The sequence below is a fragment of the Chanodichthys erythropterus genome, chromosome 1, assembly GCF_024489055.1.
Source record: "Chanodichthys erythropterus isolate Z2021 chromosome 1, ASM2448905v1, whole genome shotgun sequence".
Taxonomy (NCBI): domain Eukaryota; kingdom Metazoa; phylum Chordata; class Actinopteri; order Cypriniformes; family Xenocyprididae; genus Chanodichthys; species Chanodichthys erythropterus.
The window spans coordinates 29,781,029-29,801,515 of record NC_090221.1 but is presented as its reverse complement, the minus strand read 5'-3'; the positions used below and the strand labels follow the sequence as shown (position 1 = coordinate 29,801,515).

Below are 20,487 nucleotides of genomic sequence, written 5' to 3'. Positions count from 1 at the left end.
GGAGAATAATCCTGGAATGTTTTCATCAAAAACCTTAATTTCTTTTCGACTGAAGAAAGAAAGACATGAACATCTTGGATGACATGAGGTGAGTAAATTATCAGGAAAATTTTATCTGAAAGTGAACTAATCCTTTAATTGTGCCCACATCATTGCAGTGACATCTCTGATGACGTGTTTACTGGTGCGAGGGCGGGACAACCTGTCACTCAAATCAGATCCACCAATAGCAAACCTCAACCATCCAATCAATTCCCCATGTCAAAATCAAGCCCTGCCCTACATTTTTTCTAGTTTGACAAGCCGTTTCCTTCAGATATCAGATGTCATAATAGGGAAGAAAAGACTTCCACAACTTCCGTTTCATGCCAATGTTAAAGGATTAGTCCACTTTTAAATAAACTTTTCCTGATAATTTACTCACCCCCATGTCATCCAAGATGTCCATGTCTTTCTTTCTTCAGTCGAAAAGAAATTAAAGTTTTTGATGAAAACATTCCAGGATTATTCTCCTTATAGTAGACTTCAATGGGCACCAAACAGTTGAAGGTCAAAATTAGTTTCACTGCAGCTTCAAATTGTTCAACACGATCCCAGATGAGAAATAAGGGTCTTATCTAGTGAAACCATCACTCATTTTCTGAAGAAATTTGAAAATTATATACGTTTTAACCAGAAATGCTCATCTTGAACTAGCTCTCTTCTTCTTCTCCTCTATTAGAATTCCAGCAGTGTAGACAATGCTAAGCATAATACTGCCCTCCACAGGTCAAAGTTTGAACTAATTTTTATATGCAATATGCTAGTTCAATAGTATATAACAATTAGTTCAAACTTTGACCACAAATTCTTCGGAACACAAATTAAGATATTTCTGTTGAAATCCGATGGCTCTTTGAGGCCTGCATAGGGAGCAATGACATTTCCTCTCTCAAGATCCATTAAAGGTGCCATAGAACTTTTTTTAAAAAGATAATAATAGTAATATAAGTCTAAGATGTCCCCTGAATGTGTCTGTGAAGTTTCAGCTCAAAATACCCCATAGATTTATTTTAATTCATTTTTTTAACTGCCTATTTTGGGGCATCATTATAAATGAGGCGATTCAGGCTACTGCCGCTTTAAATCTGGTGCTCCACGCCCCAAGAGCTCGCGCTTGCCTTAAACAACATAAAAAAAAGTTCAAACAGCTAATATAACCCTCAAAATGGATCTTTACAAAGTGTTTGTCATGCAGCATGTCTAATCACGTAAGTACAGTGTTTATTTTGATGTTTACATTTGATTCTGAATGAGTTTGAGGCTATGCTCAGTGGCTAACGGCTAATGCTACACTGTTGGAGAGATTTATAAAGAATGAAGATGTGTTTATGAATTATACAGACTGCAAGTGTTTAAAAATTAAAATAGCGATGCCTCTTGTCTCCGTGAATACAGTAAGAAACGATAGTAACTTTAACCACATTTAACAGTACATTAGCAACATGCTAACGAAACATTTAGAAAAAATTTTTACAAATATCACTAAAAATATCATGATATCATGGATCATGTCAGTTATTATTGCTCCATCTGCCATTTTTCGCTATTGTTCTTGCTTGCTTACCTAGTCTGATGATTCAGCTGTGCACATCCAGACGTTCTGCCCTTGTCTAATGCCTTTCATAATGTTGGGAACATGGGCTGGCATATGCAAATATTGGGGGTGTACATATTAATGATCCTGACTGTTACGTAACAGTCAGTGTTATGTTGACATTCGCCTGTTCTTCGGAGGTCTTTTAGACAAATGAGATTTATATAAGAAGGAGGAAATGAGTTTTAGAATCACTGTATGTCATTTCCATGTACTTAAGTCTTGTTATTTAACTATGCCAATATAAATTAAATTTTTGAATCTAGGGCACCTTTAATGTAGGGGAGAGCGGGGTAAGTTGTCACACTGTTCAAAACTCCAACACTACAGGCTCTATCTCAAAAATCAAATAGCCACTTCGTGTGACTTCTTCTATAGTCAACTTCCTGTGCACATGTGGTCATGAGGTCGCTCTAATCTGAGGTAAGCACAATTTTCTTATTTTTTGGCTTAAAAAGTAAAAAATTTGCACTTTAAATTTTATTCAATACAACTTTGTTAGGTATGAATGTTAAAAATTATTATTTTGCACAAAATAGAGGAGACAATAACGTGTCTTTTGATACTTTAACTGACTTGCTATGTTGAGCATTAGCACACATGTCAGTTTGGGGCAAGTTGTCTCAATGACTTTGGGGCAAGTCGTCACATGTGACAACTTGCCCCAGTACAAATAAACACATAACATGCTCAAAAACATACAAGTGCTCAAAGGCACTGTTTACTACTTTTGGACAACCACAAGTCTCATCTGTCCATTGATGGACTCAATTATGCCAAAGAAAATGGAATCATCATGCTGTCATTCCCATCCCACTGCTCACATTGGCTCCAACCATTAGACAGGTCTGTCTGCGGGCCACTAAAGAGGCACATCAACAGCGCGTGTGATGCCTGGATGAGGAACAATCCTGGGAAAACAATGTCAATTTATGACATTCCTGGGATTGTGGCGATTGCCTATCCTCTGGTTGCAACCTCCTTGAACATTCAGGTTGGCTTTAGGGTGGCTCGGGTTCAACCTTACAAAAGAGATGTATTTCTGAAAATCCTACATCACATATTGCCCCATTCAGAACCCTGCCCTGCCAGGCCCTAGTAGGAAGCTTCAGAGCATAATGAATCAGCTTGTCAAATCAGCGGTTCGGAGCACCAAAGTCACGTGATTTCAGCAGTCTGACTGTTTGACACGCGATCCGAATCATGATTCGACACACTGATTCATTTATGCTCCGATGCTTCCTGAAGCATTGTTTTGAAATCGGCCATCACTAAATAAGTCGTTATTTTGGGCTTTTTTTGGCGCACCAAAAATATTTTCATCGCTTTATAACATTAATATTGAACCATTGTACTCACATGAACCGATTTAGATGTGTTTTTAGTACATTAATGGATCTTGAGAGAGGAAATGTCATTGCTGGCTATGGAGGCCTCACTGAGCCATCGGATTTCAACAAAAATATCTTAATTTGCGTTCCGAAGATTAATGAAGGTCTTACGGGTGTGGAACGGCATGAGGGTGAGTAATAAATAACAGAATTTTCATTTTTGGGTGAACTAACCCTTTAATTGAATCGTTATTTGTTCTTATCGTCGGTCCTAAGCACATTTCATGCACAAATTTGTGCGTACGCATGCTTACTGAAGATGAGAATGAGACTCAATGAGTTTTTTCTCCAATGATCCAATGAATAACAGCTTTTAAATGTGTGAGTTCAAGTGCAGTAAATTTCAGTTTATCCTTGACTCTAACTTTTTTTGCCTTATGCAACTAATTGAAGTCTGTCAGGTAAAACATGAGTTTAGTGATGTAATTCAGTCAATCTGTTTTATTCCAACTGTTACTCCCGGTTGGAGATTTCTGTAAATATTTAGCTTATACATAGTTACATAACAACTAAGTTTAATGGTGCAATGCAAAACATTTTTAGTAGTTCTTAAGTTATAACTTACAACATAGCCTAGTTATGATGTAAAATGCAGTAAATTACACACAGCTGAGGCAACTGGCTCCTGCTGAAAAGATTGATCACCATGTATTTTGGTGCCCAGCAACACGCTAAAAGCCACTCAAAGCACTTTAGCAGCTGCATATATCAATGCCCTAACCACTCAGAACACACTAACTTCACATTTTCAAAATCTAGTATAGCTTAAATGTCACAATAACACAACCTAATATCTATATCTCTGTGCAGTTCTCTCTTACAGTAAGATGATGAGGATACTGAAGCTGCGGTCTGTGATGCTGAGATGCCACAGGTTGATTCTCAGGTCATCAGCAGACATGTACGTCTCACAGTCGCTGTTAACACTGATGGAGTTGATGTGATATGCATGAGCATTAGCAAAAACACGGCGTGGGGATGCCTCCACCAGCAGATCCATCGGCCGCAGGACAGGGACCTACACCAGTAGAAACTCACATCAGGCAATGAGAACGAACAGAAAGGAACCTAGAAGGAGAAAGAGCACACACCTGTAGAGTGGTGATTGTTGAAAGGTCCTTCAGCCTGCCTTCCTCATCTCTGAGATTATAGCCTTCTGCTCGCTTGTCTCTCTCACTCACCTTCCACAGCTTTATGGTCTTATCTGACAAGAAACACAAACGGTATGTTAATAATTCATCACGGTGTTTTGGCATTGTGTGATATAGAGCTAGAAAGCGTTTTAGCGGTTACCATTGGTGGTGAGGAGGAAGTGGGCGGGGTTATGCGGAGGCAGCCAGCGAATCTTATTAATTTTCTCCTCAATCTCCAAACTTTTCAGGTAATCAAACTCAGGCTCGTGACTCTGAAATGTACTATAAACATTATATTCGCCCTAAAAGAGAGAGGTATGGGACAAGATAACAAACTGTTATTAGTATAAATGAATTATGAATTAATTGTTAGTTTTTCTGCTTATTTCCTTGTGTTAAAGGAACACTCCACTTTTTTTGAAAATAGGCTAATTACCAACTCCCCTAGAGTTAAACAGTTGAGTTTTACCGTTTTCGAATCCATTCAGCCGATCTCCGGTTCTGGCGGTACCACTTTTAGCATAGCTTAGCATAGTTCATTGAATCTGATTAGACCGTTAGCATCGCGCTTAAAAATGACCAAAGAGTTTTGATATTTTTCTTATTTAAAACTTGACTCTTCTGTAGTTAAATCGTGTACTAAGACTGACAGAAAATAAAAAGTTGTGATTTTCTAGGCTGATATGGCTAGGAACTATACTCTCATTCAGGCGTAATAATCAAGGAACTTTGCTGCCGTTCCATGGCTGCAGCAGTGCAATGATATTACGCAGCCCCTGTGAGCCCCTGCTTGCACAGGGAACGTGCCTTGCAACCATGGAGACGTTTGTGAAAGACTCTGCGTAATATCATTGCACTGCTGCAGCCATGATAAGGCAGCAAAGTTCCTTGATTATTACGCCGGAACGAGAGTATAGTTCCTAGCCATATCAGCCTAGAAAATCGCAACTTTTTATTTTCAGTTGGTCTTAGTACACGATTTAACTACAGAAGAGTCAGGTTTTAAATAGGAAAAATATCAAAACTCTTTGGTCATTTTTAAGCGCGATGCTAACGGTCTAATCAGATTCAATAAACTATGCTAAGCTATGCTAAAAGTGGTACCACCAGAACCGGAGATCGGCTGAATGGATTCGAAAACGGTAAAACTCAAATGTTTAACTCTAGGGGAGTTGGAACATTTTCAAAAAAAGTGGAGTGTTCCTTTAAGATATCTAAGTAGAGTAAACGTTATAATAAAAGCTTAAACTAAGAAAATCTTATAACATTCAAATTATTATTTATTATAATATAATTTACATATAAAAATGTAATTTAATTATAATAAAAGTCCCCATGAAATCTAAATCAAAGCTTTGTGGTTTCTTTTGTTTGCTTTTAGGTCATCTGTATGCGAAAAATAAATGTAAAGAAAAATATGCATATTTAAAATTTGTTGGGCCTCATTCGTAAAACATGAGGGGAATTAATTTTGGTTTAAATCATTCATAAAAGCATTCTTAATTAAACTCTCAAATCTGCCAATATAAGTAAAAAATAATTTTATGAGTGAATTATTCATTGTTTAATTCTGGAAAAATATACAAAAAAATACGGTTACATTTTATTTAGATTAGCAGTGTTGCCAAGTCCTCAGTTTTCCTGCGAAATTGGGCTACTTTAACACTGTTGCCGGGGGTTGTTTTTCATGTCCGCGGGTTGAAGTGACCCCAAATAGCATGATATTTAGCCCCAGGAATGTAAATTTTACCAGAGGGAACCCCACCAAAAAGTGGATTTTACCCCCCGGAACATGATTTTTGAGTAGCAATTGGGCAGGTTTTGTTATGAAAACCTGGCAAACCTGTTCGATGGTCCACTTAAGAGTTTCTACTAACTATAAGTAACTTTGCAACTACATTTCAACTAACTCTCATTAGAGTATTAGTACACTGTAGTAGACTGTTAGGGTTCGGGTTAATAGATAAGTTGACATGTAGTTGCAAAGTTACTTATAGTCAGTATAATGTCTGTTGGAGAACCATTAAAATAAACAGTTAGCAGATATTTAGACAGTCTACTAATACTCTAATGATTGCTAATTGACATGTATTTGCAAAGTTACTTATAGTTAGTACAATGTCTAAAGAAGGAATGTCTGAGAATGTCTCCTCCCATTACATTATAAACACCGCCTGCCTTCAAATCACAATAGCAAGAAATGTTTTACTGTGATGTAAACTAAAACCTATTGACTTTAAATAAAATCGAGCTAGTGATTCAAAATGTCCCATTCCAACATCCTGTTTCAAAAGAAGTTAGTCAAAAGTGGAAACATAAAAAGTGTATTTATCAGAGATATCTCTACCTGTGGTTCTCTCTGAAAGATGACAACCCTCCCACCCTTATCACCCGTGGCCAAGAACTCTCCAGTCTGGTTGAACTCCACTGTAGAGATGACATCCGCTGAAACACAGACATGATAGAAGAAGAAATAGATTGTAGGTGAATCAAAATTCTTTTTTACAAAAATACACAGGTCTCTATTTATTGTAATGTGCTGTCAATAAAACTGCAGATCTACTTAGTCAAATATCAGAAGTTAAAGATCAGATGTGCCGAGTCAAATATTGCTTTGCCAAAGAAAACTAATGTAATATTTGTATTGAATACAGATTTTAATGCACATTCACTATGTGAACACCAATACAAAGGTCAAAAATTATCCCCATCTAGTTAAAGTAAAGACACTTTTTATTATGACTAATTTCCATATTTTAAAAAATTGGGAAAATCATCAAAGCTATGAAATAACACAAATGGAAATATGGAAATGATGTAGTAACCAAAATGTTAAAACAATACTTTACAATAAAGTTCATTAGTTAACATGAACTAATAGTGAACTGCACTTCTACAGCATTTATTAATGTTAATTTAAACATTTACTAATACATTATTGAAATCAAGAGTTGTATTTGTTAACATTAGTTAATGCACTGTGAACTAACATGAACAAACAATGAACTGATGTATTTTTTAACATTAAAAAGATTAAAAGGATAGTTCACCCAAAAATGAAAATTGTCATAATTTACTTACCCTCAAGTTGTTCTGAACCTATATAATTTTTTTTGTTCTGTTGAACACAAAGGAAGATATTTTGAAGAATGTAGGAAACTGAACAGTTCTGGGGCACCATTGACTTCCATAGTATTTTTTTTTTCCTACTATGGAAGTCAATGGTGCCCCAAAGCAGCCTGGTTAAAAAACTTTCTTCAAAATATCTTCCTTTGTGTTCAGCTGAACAAAAAAAATTCATACAGGTTCAGAACAACTTGAGGGTGAGTAAATGATGACAATTTTCATTTTTGGGTGAACTATCCCTTTAACAAATACAGTAACAAATATATTGCTTATGGTTAGTTCATGTTAGTTAATACATTAATGTTAACAATTGAACCTTATTGTAAAGTGTTACCATAAAAATTATTATATTTGAGCTTCTTTGTGTGATTCCTGCTCTGCAAACCATTATTATAAAAAAAAAAGTTTCTTGAAATAAATGTTAACTGAAATAACATAAAATATTAAAAGAAAACATACAATTATTTTATTTCAGATAGTTGCCAAGTAAACTTTTCTCATTTTTTTTTAATTTAACTTGATGTACTAAAATAACTAAACCTAAAACTGAAATAAAAATTAATAAAAACTAAAAAGACATATTTTTAAAAAAATAACAAAACCTAATAAAAATGACAAAAACACAACAAAATGACTAAAACTTTAACTAAAATGAAAATGAAAACAAAAAAATATAAAAATAAAAATTAATTTAAACTATTACAGGGGACATATCATGAAAATCGGACTTTTCCTGTGTTTAAGTGCTATAATCGGGTCCCTGGTGCATCTACCAACACAGAAAACGTGAAAAGGATATCCGGTAACTTTGTTTTGGTAAGCCTTTCTCTGCAAGCATGTGAAAAAATGAGCAGCTCAGATTACGCTCCCCTTGTGACGTAGGAAGGGGATCTTATTATAATATTACCGCCCCTTAATCTGCACGTTTCCACCCATGGTGCCACCATTTTGTTTTCGTAAGCGCAAACGGTGTACTAGTTCTAAGGCCATGGCAAAAGTTCGAACAAAGCATGCTAACTGTTCTGTCGTTGGCTGCACAGACAAGCACAGATAGCCTGCGTTAGCTTGGATTGCCTGCAAATTGACCCTGGCAAGCTTGATTGCTAAAAATGGAGCATTTCTGTCCAAGTGATATTGTGGAAAAAATATTAGACCATTCACAGCATTTGATAGCAATCATAAACGTTAGCCCGGTGTGTATGGTTCTGTCCCCTTTAAAACTATAATAGTATGTCAGTGATACTTAAATAACACTTGTGCAAACTCCTTCTCTCAAAAATCTCACAAGGTGCATCATGGGTTGCTTTTAAACAGTACTGAAGTAGTTCCCACTTGTTGACTGCTTCATATAAAGACATTTATCTTTGTAACTAATTCAAGTACTTCAGCAAAGCCTTTACGAGAAACATAAATTTGCTCAAGTGTGTTCAAACCTTTGACTGATAGTGTAGATCCATGAGAGTTTGTAGTGCATGGTGGTGTGTGTGTGTGTGTGTACCCTCAGTGTACTCTGGCTCCAAGGCTGCGAGGTCTGAACAGAGAACCGGGCTCAGCATTCTGGGACGGAACCAAGGGCGGGGCTGCAGCTCTACCAATCCTGCAAAGAGGCGGAGTTTCACAATGAGCGTTAGAATGTGAGTGGAAGGCTTAGAACACGCTACCGGTGTTTTAATGTCTGCCAGAGAGACTCTCTCCTCTGATGAAACGATTCTAGAGGCTGATATTCAAACACGCAGGTCACATGCGTGGGGCAGAGATAAACCAAAATCTACACAATGGTTTTAATGAGTTGAAATAGGCCTAGATTTGAGATTAGTTGATGTAATCTTGTTCTACATCAATATAAACATCAGATTATCAGAGGAAAAATCCCAGACCCACCACACATATACATAAACATCTCCATCTGGTCTAAAAGCATTAAATGGCCTCAGTTTAGAGTGTTTAAAGAGGATCACATGGCTCATTTTTGCTTGTAAACATTCAGACAGCAAAACAAGATTGAAAATTCAAATGAAAAACAAGACGTTCATAGAAAAACACTCATTTTTCTTACCTTCTGTCACATCGCTGTGCTAGCAGTCGCGTTCAGATACTGATATATTCATTCAGTTCCATTGCCGTGTGTACAAAAGGTGTCTGTGAAAGTGTGTGTGTGTTTGATGAATGAGCAGCACACCATCCATTTTTCATCCATCAAATGAGCAGCACACCATCCATTTTTCATCCATCAGCATCAAGGTCTGCTGCAAAGCGTCATGGGGTATGTCCATGCAAAGAGACTGATGACACTCTACAGAATATGAAGTCCACAAAAAAACGCTGAAGAAAAACCACAACAAGAATCTATTGACTCAGTTGGGATGCATCTTCACCCAGAGGACCCTTCTGGTTAATTCATCCCTGTTGGGTTTTCCTGAAATCAGAGGTAAACACATGACAGCTGGACTTGTGCGTAGGCATACTGATGTTTGTGCAAAAGAATGAGGGAGGGGTAAACATTCTGCCTATTCTGCTGCATAGACTCCTCCTCCAAAGCATATCACTGAGAGGGAGACACAACGATGCTGAGTGACACGCACTCATCCAATCAGGCCACTGGTCAGGGAGCTGTGGCCAATGGGAGAGCAGCTCAGCATCACAGTGAACAGCAACCCCCCACTACAGCATCATACTGATACAGCTACAAGAGCGGTTGCCTGGTAACCGCATCTGTCTGTGAGAGCAGAGCACGAGTCTGGGAGGAAACATGAGGCATTGCAATGGTTACATAAATATGTGAGAAACCTTAAATGATTCACTGTCGGTGCAAAAATTGTACCGCTTGTCACTTGGACAGTTCTCTTAAAAGGACAACTTTGTGCCTTATCTACCTCTAAAAGGAGCTTTTTAAATATAAAATTTCAATCATGACAACTCCCGAAATTTTAGCATGTGGCAATGATAATATATTTGGTCTTGGCAGACTAGATCAGGTTCACTGCTGCTGTTGCAGAGAAATGGACTTGCTACTGCTAATAGATACACAGCATTTAAGATATTCTGCTGCTGCATGAATAGACATATATAAATCCCATAGCAGATCTAGGCAGGTGGAGCTGGGGAAGGAGGAGGGTTTAGATTAAATCTAACAGACTATCCTACAGCAAAAATGAACCAGACCATTTAAATGTTGAGTCAGCAATCTCATTAACTGCAGGATTAGCAGAGGCCAATCAGTTTATACCATGCGGTAATGATGTGATTGCTTGCAGATTAAAGTAAATGACCCATCAATCTGTGCCATCTAGAGTTTCATGACTGAACTAGATATGCACCCGTTCTACACCTGTAAGACCTTCGTTCATCTTCAGAACACAAATTAAGATATTTTTAATGAAATGTAAGAGGTATATAACTCGTCCATAGACAGCAATATAACCACTTTCAAGGTTCAGAAAGGTACTAAAGACTTTGTTGACGTGATTGCAGTGGTTCAACCTTAAAGGGTTAGTTCACCCAAAAATGAAAATAATGTAATTTATTACTCACCATCATGCCGCTCCACACCTGTAAGACCTTTATGAAGCTTCGGAGCATTATGGATCTTTTGTGTCAAATCAGCGGTTCGGAGCTCCAAAGTCAAATGATTTCAGCAGTTTGGCGGTTTGACATGGGATCTGAATAATGATTCGACACAAAATATTCATAACGCTCCGAAGCTTCCTGAAGCAGTGTTTTGAAATCGGTCATCACTATATAAGTCGTTATTTTGTTTTTTGGAGCACAAAAAATATTCTCATCGCTTTACAATATTAATATAGAACCACTGTACTCACATGAACTGATTTAAATATGTTTTTAGTACATTTATGGATCTTGAAAGAGGAAATGTCATTGCTGGCTATGCAGGCCTCACTGAGCCATTGGATTTCAACAAAAATATCTTAATTTGCGTTACGAAGATTAACAAAGGTCTTACAGGTGTGGAACGGCATGAGGGTGAGTAATAAATTACATTGTTTTCATTTTTGGGTGAACTAACCCTTTCATTTTATGAAGCGACGAGAATACTTTTTGTGCGCAAAAACAAAACAAAAATAATTACTTTATTCAACAATATCTTCTCTTCTGTGTCATTCTCATATGTTGTTTACATTTCATTTTTGTGTGAACTATCCCTTTAATTTGTGTTCTAAAGATGAATTAAGAGGTGTGGAACAACATTAGGGTGAGTAATTAATGACGGAATTTAATTTTAATTTTGGGTAAACTAACTTTAAGCATTTCATATCCTGTCCATGATTAATAATGAAGACTGCTTCATGTGAGTTCTGACTTTGGGGCAGTTTTGAGACTTCAGGCCAGAAAGCATCTGGTGTTGATGAGAGTGTGAAGTTGTGTGAGGGTGTGAGAAGATATAAGTAGACTGAGCTTAATTCACTTCCTGACCTGCACAGATAACATATATATTCTGTTAACATACTGCTTTTACAGGTTTTGATCATTTGCTACATCCCGTAATGCCTTATAATGACTATAGATGAAATGGTGTGTTGTACTGATGGCATATTGATATATTGCAATTGTTGAGAGGGGAAAAAACATACAGAAAAACATGTTAAATATATTTGTTGTGCTGGGCTATATTTTCAGGTTCAGACATGTTACTGCATGAGGGCCTGGAGGGAGGAGTCTCTTTTCACACACATATAAAACTTCTGGATGAAAGTGAAAATGAAAATAGGATATTCAAAGACAAGAGAAACACCAACAGTAGGTAAAGCATGCCATCTCTCAATATTATGATTAATTTGCTCATACATGTTTCCATTACTGCTTAGGGGCTATAGAATGATATTTGAACGTTATTATATTAAAAGATTAGTTAAGATCATGTTGGATTGACAGTGGAAGAAGTGAGGTACAACACTGTTTATCTTATAACTTTTTATAGCGTTACTGATTCATTCACTCAAGTGATTAGTTTAACAATACTGATTTTTTTTCAAGAATAAAACATCACTACTGCTTAGAGCAGAATGGTCGATTCAGTGCATTCATCTTTGATTGGAACCGTTTTCGAAGCAAGATATACACAAAGTAGCCTAATGCAGTTAGCTGTAAGCAAATAGTTTAGGGACTCAACAGATACATTTACACAAAATATAACAACAAAATTGAACCGAACTGTGAAATACTGACAGTTTGATTAAAAAAACATACCTTAAATTGCATGTAGAGACTGTGGATCTTTTTGTAATCTGTTAATTTACAACAAAGCGTCGAACGAACCGATTTACTACAATGAATCAGACATGATTCATATAGTCCGATTAGGATGAACCGATTCGATATAGATTACCGCTCGGTAGTAAACTAATACAAATGTGACATTAAATGGTACGCAATATGATATCAATGAGGAATAAAATATTTGTGTCGTTTTTCCTGCTTAAAATTGGACACTTTAACAAAACCAATAAACATTTTCATAATTTTTAAATGTATTTAATTTTTATAGTTGTTGCCCATTGTACCACAATGGAAAAAATTAAACATTTGACAATTTCATGTAGAAAAAAGAAATATAGTTAAAGAAATTAATGTTTTCAATAAATTGACACTTAAAAAAACAAATTTATGTAGTTTTTAAATTATTAAAAGTTTCATATTTAATAAAAAGTAAAATTTTATATCCAGCTGTTTCCCTCAGGCAACATTGTACCATAGTGGAACACAAGTATTACCAAACCATCATATATTTATGCTATTATATCAAGTTATCATATCCATATTCATCCTCATCTCCATCTTCTCTCTCATCCTCAGTCTCTTCCTGATGGATTGTCACTATGATTTAATCTTCCTCATCACAGTATGACCCCTCATTAACTCCTCATCCTCACCCTCATAAACTGGCTTTGCTACCTGTGTTTTATACCTCTTTAAAGTGCTATAGAAAATGTGAGGATCATAATATATGCAGATATGGTATGTGAATTAGTATTCTTATAAGTGCATTACAAAATCATGTGAAAATGCCAACATATTTAGATAATTCAATAATTAGATAACTCTTTTCCTTACAAATATGATACATTTGTATTCAATCCTATTATGCCTGTATGGCCTTATGCGATTCCATTATGGTACAATGTTGCCTTGAGGCAACATATAGTTTTTTGTTATTTTCTCTAAAAAATTTGATGAAATGTAATGTAAAGTTCTTAAAAATACTTCTTTACTTGCCAGTGAAGGTGACTCATATTTTTTGTGGGTGATTAAATGGTTACAAACAAGTGAAAAAAGCACTTTTCAATGGAGAAAATATGGAGTCATGTGATATGTGCACATGTGCTGAAACAGGACACAAAATGGTCATGTTTTGGTCTTTTTTGCACTTTTATTGATTAGTATTTGAGTTATTCTGTCCTGAGATACGTTTGTTTGCCTGGAGGCAACACTGTACCATAGAGGGTTAAAACTACATTGGAAAAAGTAGTTTGTTACTGGAAGTCTTTGGTTTAATCTCCCTGTCATCCATTTTTTGCCAAAAGAAATCACTCAAAAAGTGAGTCGTAGCTACTACGGAAGTCGTAAAAGGCCATATTATTATTTTTTTTTCTTTCTTGTTTTCGCGTTATCACAAATTAATTTTATTGTGATCTCGACATAGTAAAAGTTGTTTTCTCGTTTCACGACTGTGACTGATGGCTTTCGCCTTATAGGCATGCTTCCATCAAAAAGAGGTGCAACACTCATTTACAGAAAACTAAATTAATTAAATGAATTCACATAAATCAGCAAACAGAATATACAGTGACATCAACATTAGTTTTAATAAGCAATACATTTAGTGCAGTATCACACTGGTGAAACCGTTATGAGTCGTGCATCTAGGATAACATACACTTTCAAGCAGAATAATCATATTCATTCAAGCATTTAACATTTAGGCCTATAATACTTGTCAGTAACGCAAACAATAGCCTACTGCACAAATTATAGCAATCACAAAGTAGGCCTAGCCTGGTCTTCGCTCTGTCAAACGCGTAATAAGGTGAATATTCAGTTCTATACTGCCACCTGTTGGCACAGTTGTGTAATTTAGAGAACAACTTTAGAGAACAAAACAGCTTGTTGTCGGGATCACGAGAAAATTAAAGGGTTAGTTCACCCAAAAATTAAAATACTGTCATTTATTACTCACGCTCATGCCGTTCTAAACCCGAAAGATCTTCGGAACGCGAATAGAGATATTTTTGTTGAAATCCGATGGCTCGAGGCCTGCATACTAGGGAGCAATGACATTTCCTCCCTAAAGATCCATTAATGTACTAAAAACATATCTAAACCAGTTCATGTGAGTACAGTGGTTTGATATTAATACTATAAAGCGATGAGAATATTTTTGGTGCGCCAAAAACAAAAAACAAAATAACAAATTATTTAGTGATGGCCGATTTCAAAACACTGCTTCAGGAAGCTTCGGAGCATAACGAATCCGCAGTTCAGAGCACCAAAGTCACGTGATTTCAGCTGTTTGGCGGTTTGACACGCGATCCGAATCATGATTCGATACGCTGATTCATAACGCTCCGAATCTTCCTGAAACAGTGTTTTGAAATCGGCCACCAATAAGTCGTTATTTTGTGTTTTTTTTTTGGCGCATCAAAAATATTCTCGCCGCTTTATAATATTGATATTGAACCACTGTACTCAAATGAACTGATTTAAATATGTTTTTAGTACATTAATGGATCTTGAAAGAGGAAATGTCATTGCTGGCTATGGAGGCCTCACGGAGCCATCGGATTTCAACCAAAATATCTTAATTTGTGTTTCGAAGATCAGCGAAGGTCAACGAGGGTGAGTAATTAATGACATAATTTTCATTTTTGGGTGATCTAACCCTTTAAGTCTTGATAACGAGAAAACAACTTTTGTTATGTCGAGATCAGGAGAAAACAACCTATGTCGAGATCACGAGAAAATTATGTGATCACAAGAACACAAGAAAGAAAGAAAGAAAGAAAGAAAGAAAGAAAGAAAGAAAGAAAAAATCAATTTCCTCAGGGCTTCCATACTAAATCAGCTACGCTGCCATACATACACGGCATTGAATAGCCACCGTGACTCGCCAAGCAGATTTGTTACAGGTGCGAAATAATGTACAGTACACTTTATAAACTATATGTGCAAAGCTATTTTGCCAGACCATTAGTATATTTTGGGTGGGCCAGCACCAACCTAGACTTGTGGCATTGCCCTGGTTTAACTATGGGTATTTTTGGCCTTTGTGGACTGAAAAATGCTTCAAAACACATTTTTCAAGTTCTAATGTGAAATAAGTTCAAATCTGGTTTAATAAAAATTAACCCCTGCCTGGCTGGTATATACTGTAGTAGCATCCAAAGTTAAACACAGTTATTCAATATTCAACCTAATCAACTCGTCAACTTAATCCAAAACGACTTACAAATGAGAATAGTAGAATCAATCAAAACAACATGAGAACAACAGTACGTGAGTGCTGTGTGAAGTCACAGTTATGACTTCACAGTTATTGAGCTGTTGTATAAAAGCAAATTAATCTGTGCTGAAATTGATCATGTGAAACTGGTAAGGTACAGGCTGTCACTGTGATTGACAGAATAATGTTGCACGCCTCAACATTCTTTAACTCCATAGTAACTCTTCCACATTGTTGGTAAGCAACTCTTCAGGTAAATCTTGATTCCAAGCTTTAAGAAAGAAAGCGTGAGCAGTGACACTTGATTTCCCGGCACTAAACTTTGGCTGATAAGAAAGAGAAGACGTGTAAAGTTACTCTCTCTGTGCGTTTGAAGATGCCAAAACCCGCTGATGTGATGATAACCACGGCAATATACCAGCAGCAGTATGAAGTCTCCAAGTTCCTGAGGATCAAGCCAATGGCTTTGGGGGTAAACTTGTCACATTCTGTGCGCGTTTTTGTTCCTGTTAATCTTAGTTTGTATGTTCTTATTTTCCTGTATTTAGTTCCAGTTTCCTTTGTTTGCCTGGTTCCTGTTGCTAGTTTGTTTTCATACTTATCATCATTTTAAGTCCTTCTTTACCTTTGTATTTAATGCCCTCAGTTCTCTGTCAATTATTGTCTTCATGTTTGTTTGTAAAGCTGTTGCTTTTTTGCCTTCTCCTGTGCTAATCTTTGTTATTTTGGTTATCCAAATCTGCTCTTCTTGCCTCGTCTGTGTTTAGTGTGTATGAATTAACAGCCATTATATCTTGTGTTTTTGTATCACAGATATTGGAAATCTTGATAGCCTTATTTGGACTTGGTTTAACAATCTGGAGTAATAATTTTTTTCTTCTCTGGTCACCAGTTATTGTAAGTCAATCATTTCAATATCAGTACACCATTATGCAATGACAAATACTGAATTCTCTTCCATTTCTATTCTGCAGTTCATTATAATTGGAGCTATAACAGTATTGGCTGCACACACATGTAAACCGTGTCTGGTTAGTGTCGTCTTCACTGAAGAAGTTCACCTTCACCTTGAGAAGAAGCAATACTTTTAAGAGGAAAATAAAGACTTTTCATAATTTGGCATAAGTGGAATTTTATGGGTTTTTTGTGTGTGTGTTGTAGGTAAAATCCTCACAAATACTCAGCTTTGTCAATTTTGCAGTAGTTGCTATCGCCCTCCGCTCTCACCTTTTTTTCACTCGGGTAAGTGGTTACATACAGTATGTGTGTGTGTGTAGATTAAAATTATTTACTCTAAATTCTGTCTGAAAGTGCTTATATATTGTGATGCTGGTAGTCTACAACAGTGTTACATAGCAGTAATCTAATCCACCCTTTGTACTGTTTAGATATAGCAACCGGTTTTTGATTGATGTTCATATTTTAGTTTATAATCACTGTCTTTATCATTCACTTAGGGTGTGCCCTGCTTTGTCCTAATATCATGTGATATTCTGATCTTCATCTTCTCTGTTGCTATTGCCTCAACCTCTTGTTCCTGTTGTTGCGAACCAAAGGTAAACATCATCAAGAGCTTAAAACATTCATCTTGAGAAACCTAATCAGATGAAATAGACGGATAATAAACCAAAAAATGTTGGTTCTCTTTTAGCCAAGACCTGTCACGGTCAGTTATATGAACACAGATTTGCCTGTCAACCATATTGTGCTAATGGGCCAGTCGGACACCTCTGCAATGGCACAGCCCGTTAGTTCAGTCCTGTACATGCTGCCAGCAGCAGATGGCCAAGTTCCATCTGCACTTCTGCCAAATTGCAGTCCCTTCCTCAATGCATCTCCACCAAACTACAGTCCAGTACCAGCTACACCTCCACCAACCTACGACCAAATCTCAGCTGCACTGCTACCAAACAACGGCCCAGTCCCAAGTGCACCTCCACCAGCATATGAGGTAATTATGAGCATTTTTGAGTAAAGGCCTGGTCACACCAAGAACAATAACTACAGTATTTCACAGAAGTGAGTACACCCCTCACATTTTTGTAAATATTTTCTTATATACCTTTTCATGTGACAAAGCTGAAGAAATGACACTTTGCTACAATGTAAAGTAGTGAGTGTACAGCTTGTATAACAGTGTAAATTTGCTGTTTAAACTGCTGGCCACAAAAGTGAGTACACCCCTAAGTGAAAATGTCCAAATTGGGCCCAAAGTGTCAATATTTTTTTGTGTGGCCACCATTATTTTCCAGCACCGCCTTAACCCTCTTGGGCATGGAGTTCACCAGAGCTTCACAGGTTGCCACTTGTATCCTCTTCCACTCCTCCATGACGACATCACAGAACTGGTGGATGTTAGAGCTCTTCCACCATCCATTTGAGGATGCCCCACAGATGCTCAATAGGGTTTAGGTCTGGAGACATGCTTGTCCAGTCCATCATCTTTACCCTCAGCTTCTTTAGCAAGGCAGTGGTCGTCTTGGAGGTGTGTTTGGGGTCGCTATCATGTTGGAATACTGCCCTGTGGCCCAGTCTCCGAAGGAAGGGGATCATGCTTTGCTTCAGCATGTCACAGTACATGTTGGCATTCATGGTTACCTCAATGAACTGTAGCTCCCCAGTACTCATGCACCCCCAGACAATGACACTCCCACCACGCTTGACTGTAGGCAAGACACACTTGTCTTTGTACTCCTCACCTGGTTGCCGCCACACACGCTTGACACCATCTGAACCAAATAAGTTTATCTTGGTCTCATCAGACCACAGGACATGGTTCCAGTAATCCATGTCCTTAGTCTGCTTGTCTTCAGCAAACTGTTTGCGGGCTTTCTTGTGCATCATCTTTAGAAGAGGCTTCCTTCTGGGACGACAGCCATGCAAACTAATTTTGATGCAGTGTGCGGCGTATGGTCTGAGCACTGACAGGCTGACCCCCCACCCCTTCAACCTCTGCAGCAATGCTGGCAGCACTCCAAACACAACCTCTGAATATGACGCTAAGCATGTGCACTCAACTTCTTTGGTCGACCATGGCGAGGCCTGTTCTGAGTGGAACCTGTCCTGTTAAACCACTGTATGGTCTTGGCCAATGAGCTGCAGCTTCTTATAGCCTACGCCATCTTTATGTAGAGCAACAATTCTTTTTTCAGATCCTCAGAAAGTTATTTGCCATGAGGTGCCATGTTGAACTTCCAGCGACCAGTATGAGAGAGTGAGAGCGATAACACCAAATTTAACACATCTGCTCCCCATTCACACCTGAGACCTTGTAACGTTAATGAGTCACATGACACCGGGGAGAGAAAATGGCTAATGGAGCCCAATTTGGACATTTTCACTTAGGGGTGTACTCACTTTTATGGCCAGCGGTTTAGACATTAATGGCTGTGTGTTGAGTTATTTTGAGGGGACAACAAATTTACACTGTTATACAAGCTGAACACTCACTACTTTACATTGTAGCAAAGTGTCATTTCTTCAGTGTTGTCACATGAAAAGATATATAAAAATGTTTACAAAAATGTGAGGGGTGTACTCACTTCTGTGAGATACTATATATAAGTGTCCACACCAACACACAATGTCGTTCTGTTTATTCCAAGCACGTGCTTCAGTTTTGTCGTCTTCCGCTGTCGTCTCTGCTATTCTGTTATATTTAAAACATTTACAACATTTTTAGAACGATAAATTTATCATTATTATTATAGATATAGTCCTTAGTCTGAATGGGCCTTAAAGGGTTAGTTCAGCCAAAAATGGAAATTCTGTCATTAATTATTCTCTAATTACCCTCATGTCTTTCTACACCCATAAGTCCTTCGTTCATCTTCAGAACACAAATTACGAGATTTTTTATGAAATCCGAGATTTTTTTTAATCCCCCATCGAAAGCAACGTAATTACCACATTCAAGGTCCAGAAAAGTAGTAAAGACATTGTTAAAGTGACTACAGTGGTTCAACCTTAATGGTTCAACCTCACACGCATGTGTCGTGCTGCTCACATGTATAGCGTTGGCCAATACTGAGTCCGTGTTCTGACGTGGAACTTAAACAGCAATGTCTAAAATGTAAACAACAGAGGGAAGAGATTCAATTGTTGAATACAGTCGTTATTTTTGCTTTGTTTTTGTGCACAGAAAGTATTCTCTTAGCTTCGTAACATTAAGGTTGAACCATTGCAGTCACGCTGACTATTTTAATGATGTCTTTACTACTTTTCTGGACCTTGAAGGTGGTAATTACATTGTTTTCTTTTGGGGTTAAATCTCTCGGATTTCATAAAAAATATCTTAATTTGTGTTCCGAAGATGAACTTACGGTCTTACGGGTGTGGAACTACATGAGGGTGACATGACAGAAATTTCACTTTTGGGTGAACTAACCCTTTAACTGTATGAAATCAGAAAATAAATGTATAATGATTTTTATAGATAATTTATAAATAATCTCCACCTTTAATCATAATTGCTGTACTGCACAGATCTGATACAGTGTGTTCTGCTATTACAGGCCAGATGATGAACTAGATCTCAGACACAAATGGAGATATTGGATGTTTACACTATTTATGGCATTGAATTATGGTGAAAGGAAAACCAAAAATGATGTTTATAAATTTGTAAGTCATTTATAAATAATTGTAATATTACAATTCTATAAATAATATGAAAACCAAAACTGTGAATGCATGTTTTAAATGCATTGTGTCATACAAAAATGGTCAGTAATAAAACAAAACTGT

At 37.0% G+C, this 20,487-nt stretch overlaps 2 protein-coding genes across 2 annotated transcripts in view; one reads left to right on the top strand and one right to left on the bottom strand.

Moving 5' to 3' along the window:
• Positions 1–14,545, bottom strand: part of ppp2r2cb (protein phosphatase 2, regulatory subunit B, gamma b) — a 22,339-nt gene extending 7,794 nt beyond the window's left edge. The window contains exons 1-7 of the mRNA XM_067372158.1: positions 12,492–14,545; positions 9,343–10,023; positions 8,785–8,883; positions 6,508–6,605; positions 4,321–4,462; positions 4,119–4,231; positions 3,868–4,045 (exon numbers count right to left, since the gene is read on the bottom strand). Of these exons, the coding sequence (XP_067228259.1) occupies positions 3,868–4,045; positions 4,119–4,231; positions 4,321–4,462; positions 6,508–6,605; positions 8,785–8,842 (589 nt within the window). The 5' untranslated portion in view covers positions 8,843–8,883; positions 9,343–10,023; positions 12,492–14,545. The remainder of the gene's footprint in view (positions 1–3,867; positions 4,046–4,118; positions 4,232–4,320; positions 4,463–6,507; positions 6,606–8,784; positions 8,884–9,342; positions 10,024–12,491) is intronic.
• On the top strand, positions 12,025–20,487 carry si:ch211-175m2.4 (uncharacterized). The gene is made up of 8 exons (XM_067372952.1): positions 12,025–12,041; positions 16,118–16,213; positions 16,555–16,638; positions 16,716–16,772; positions 16,903–16,983; positions 17,199–17,297; positions 17,393–17,692; positions 20,256–20,487. Exons 2-8 carry the CDS (start codon positions 16,118–16,120, stop codon positions 20,262–20,264), a joined length of 726 nt encoding a protein of 241 aa, XP_067229053.1. The 5' UTR covers positions 12,025–12,041; the 3' UTR covers positions 20,265–20,487.

Bases quoted from the DNA above. Each gene is read 5' to 3' on its own strand.
- si:ch211-175m2.4 (XM_067372952.1), top strand. From the start codon at position 16,118: ATGCCAAAACCCGCTGATGTGATGATAACCACGGCAATATACCAGCAG. The intron at 16,639-16,715 runs GTAAGTCAATCA...TCTATTCTGCAG, and splicing joins TTCTCTGGTCACCAGTTATT to TTCATTATAATTGGAGCTAT. The intron at 16,984-17,198 runs GTAAGTGGTTAC...TCATTCACTTAG, and splicing joins CTCACCTTTTTTTCACTCGG to GGTGTGCCCTGCTTTGTCCT.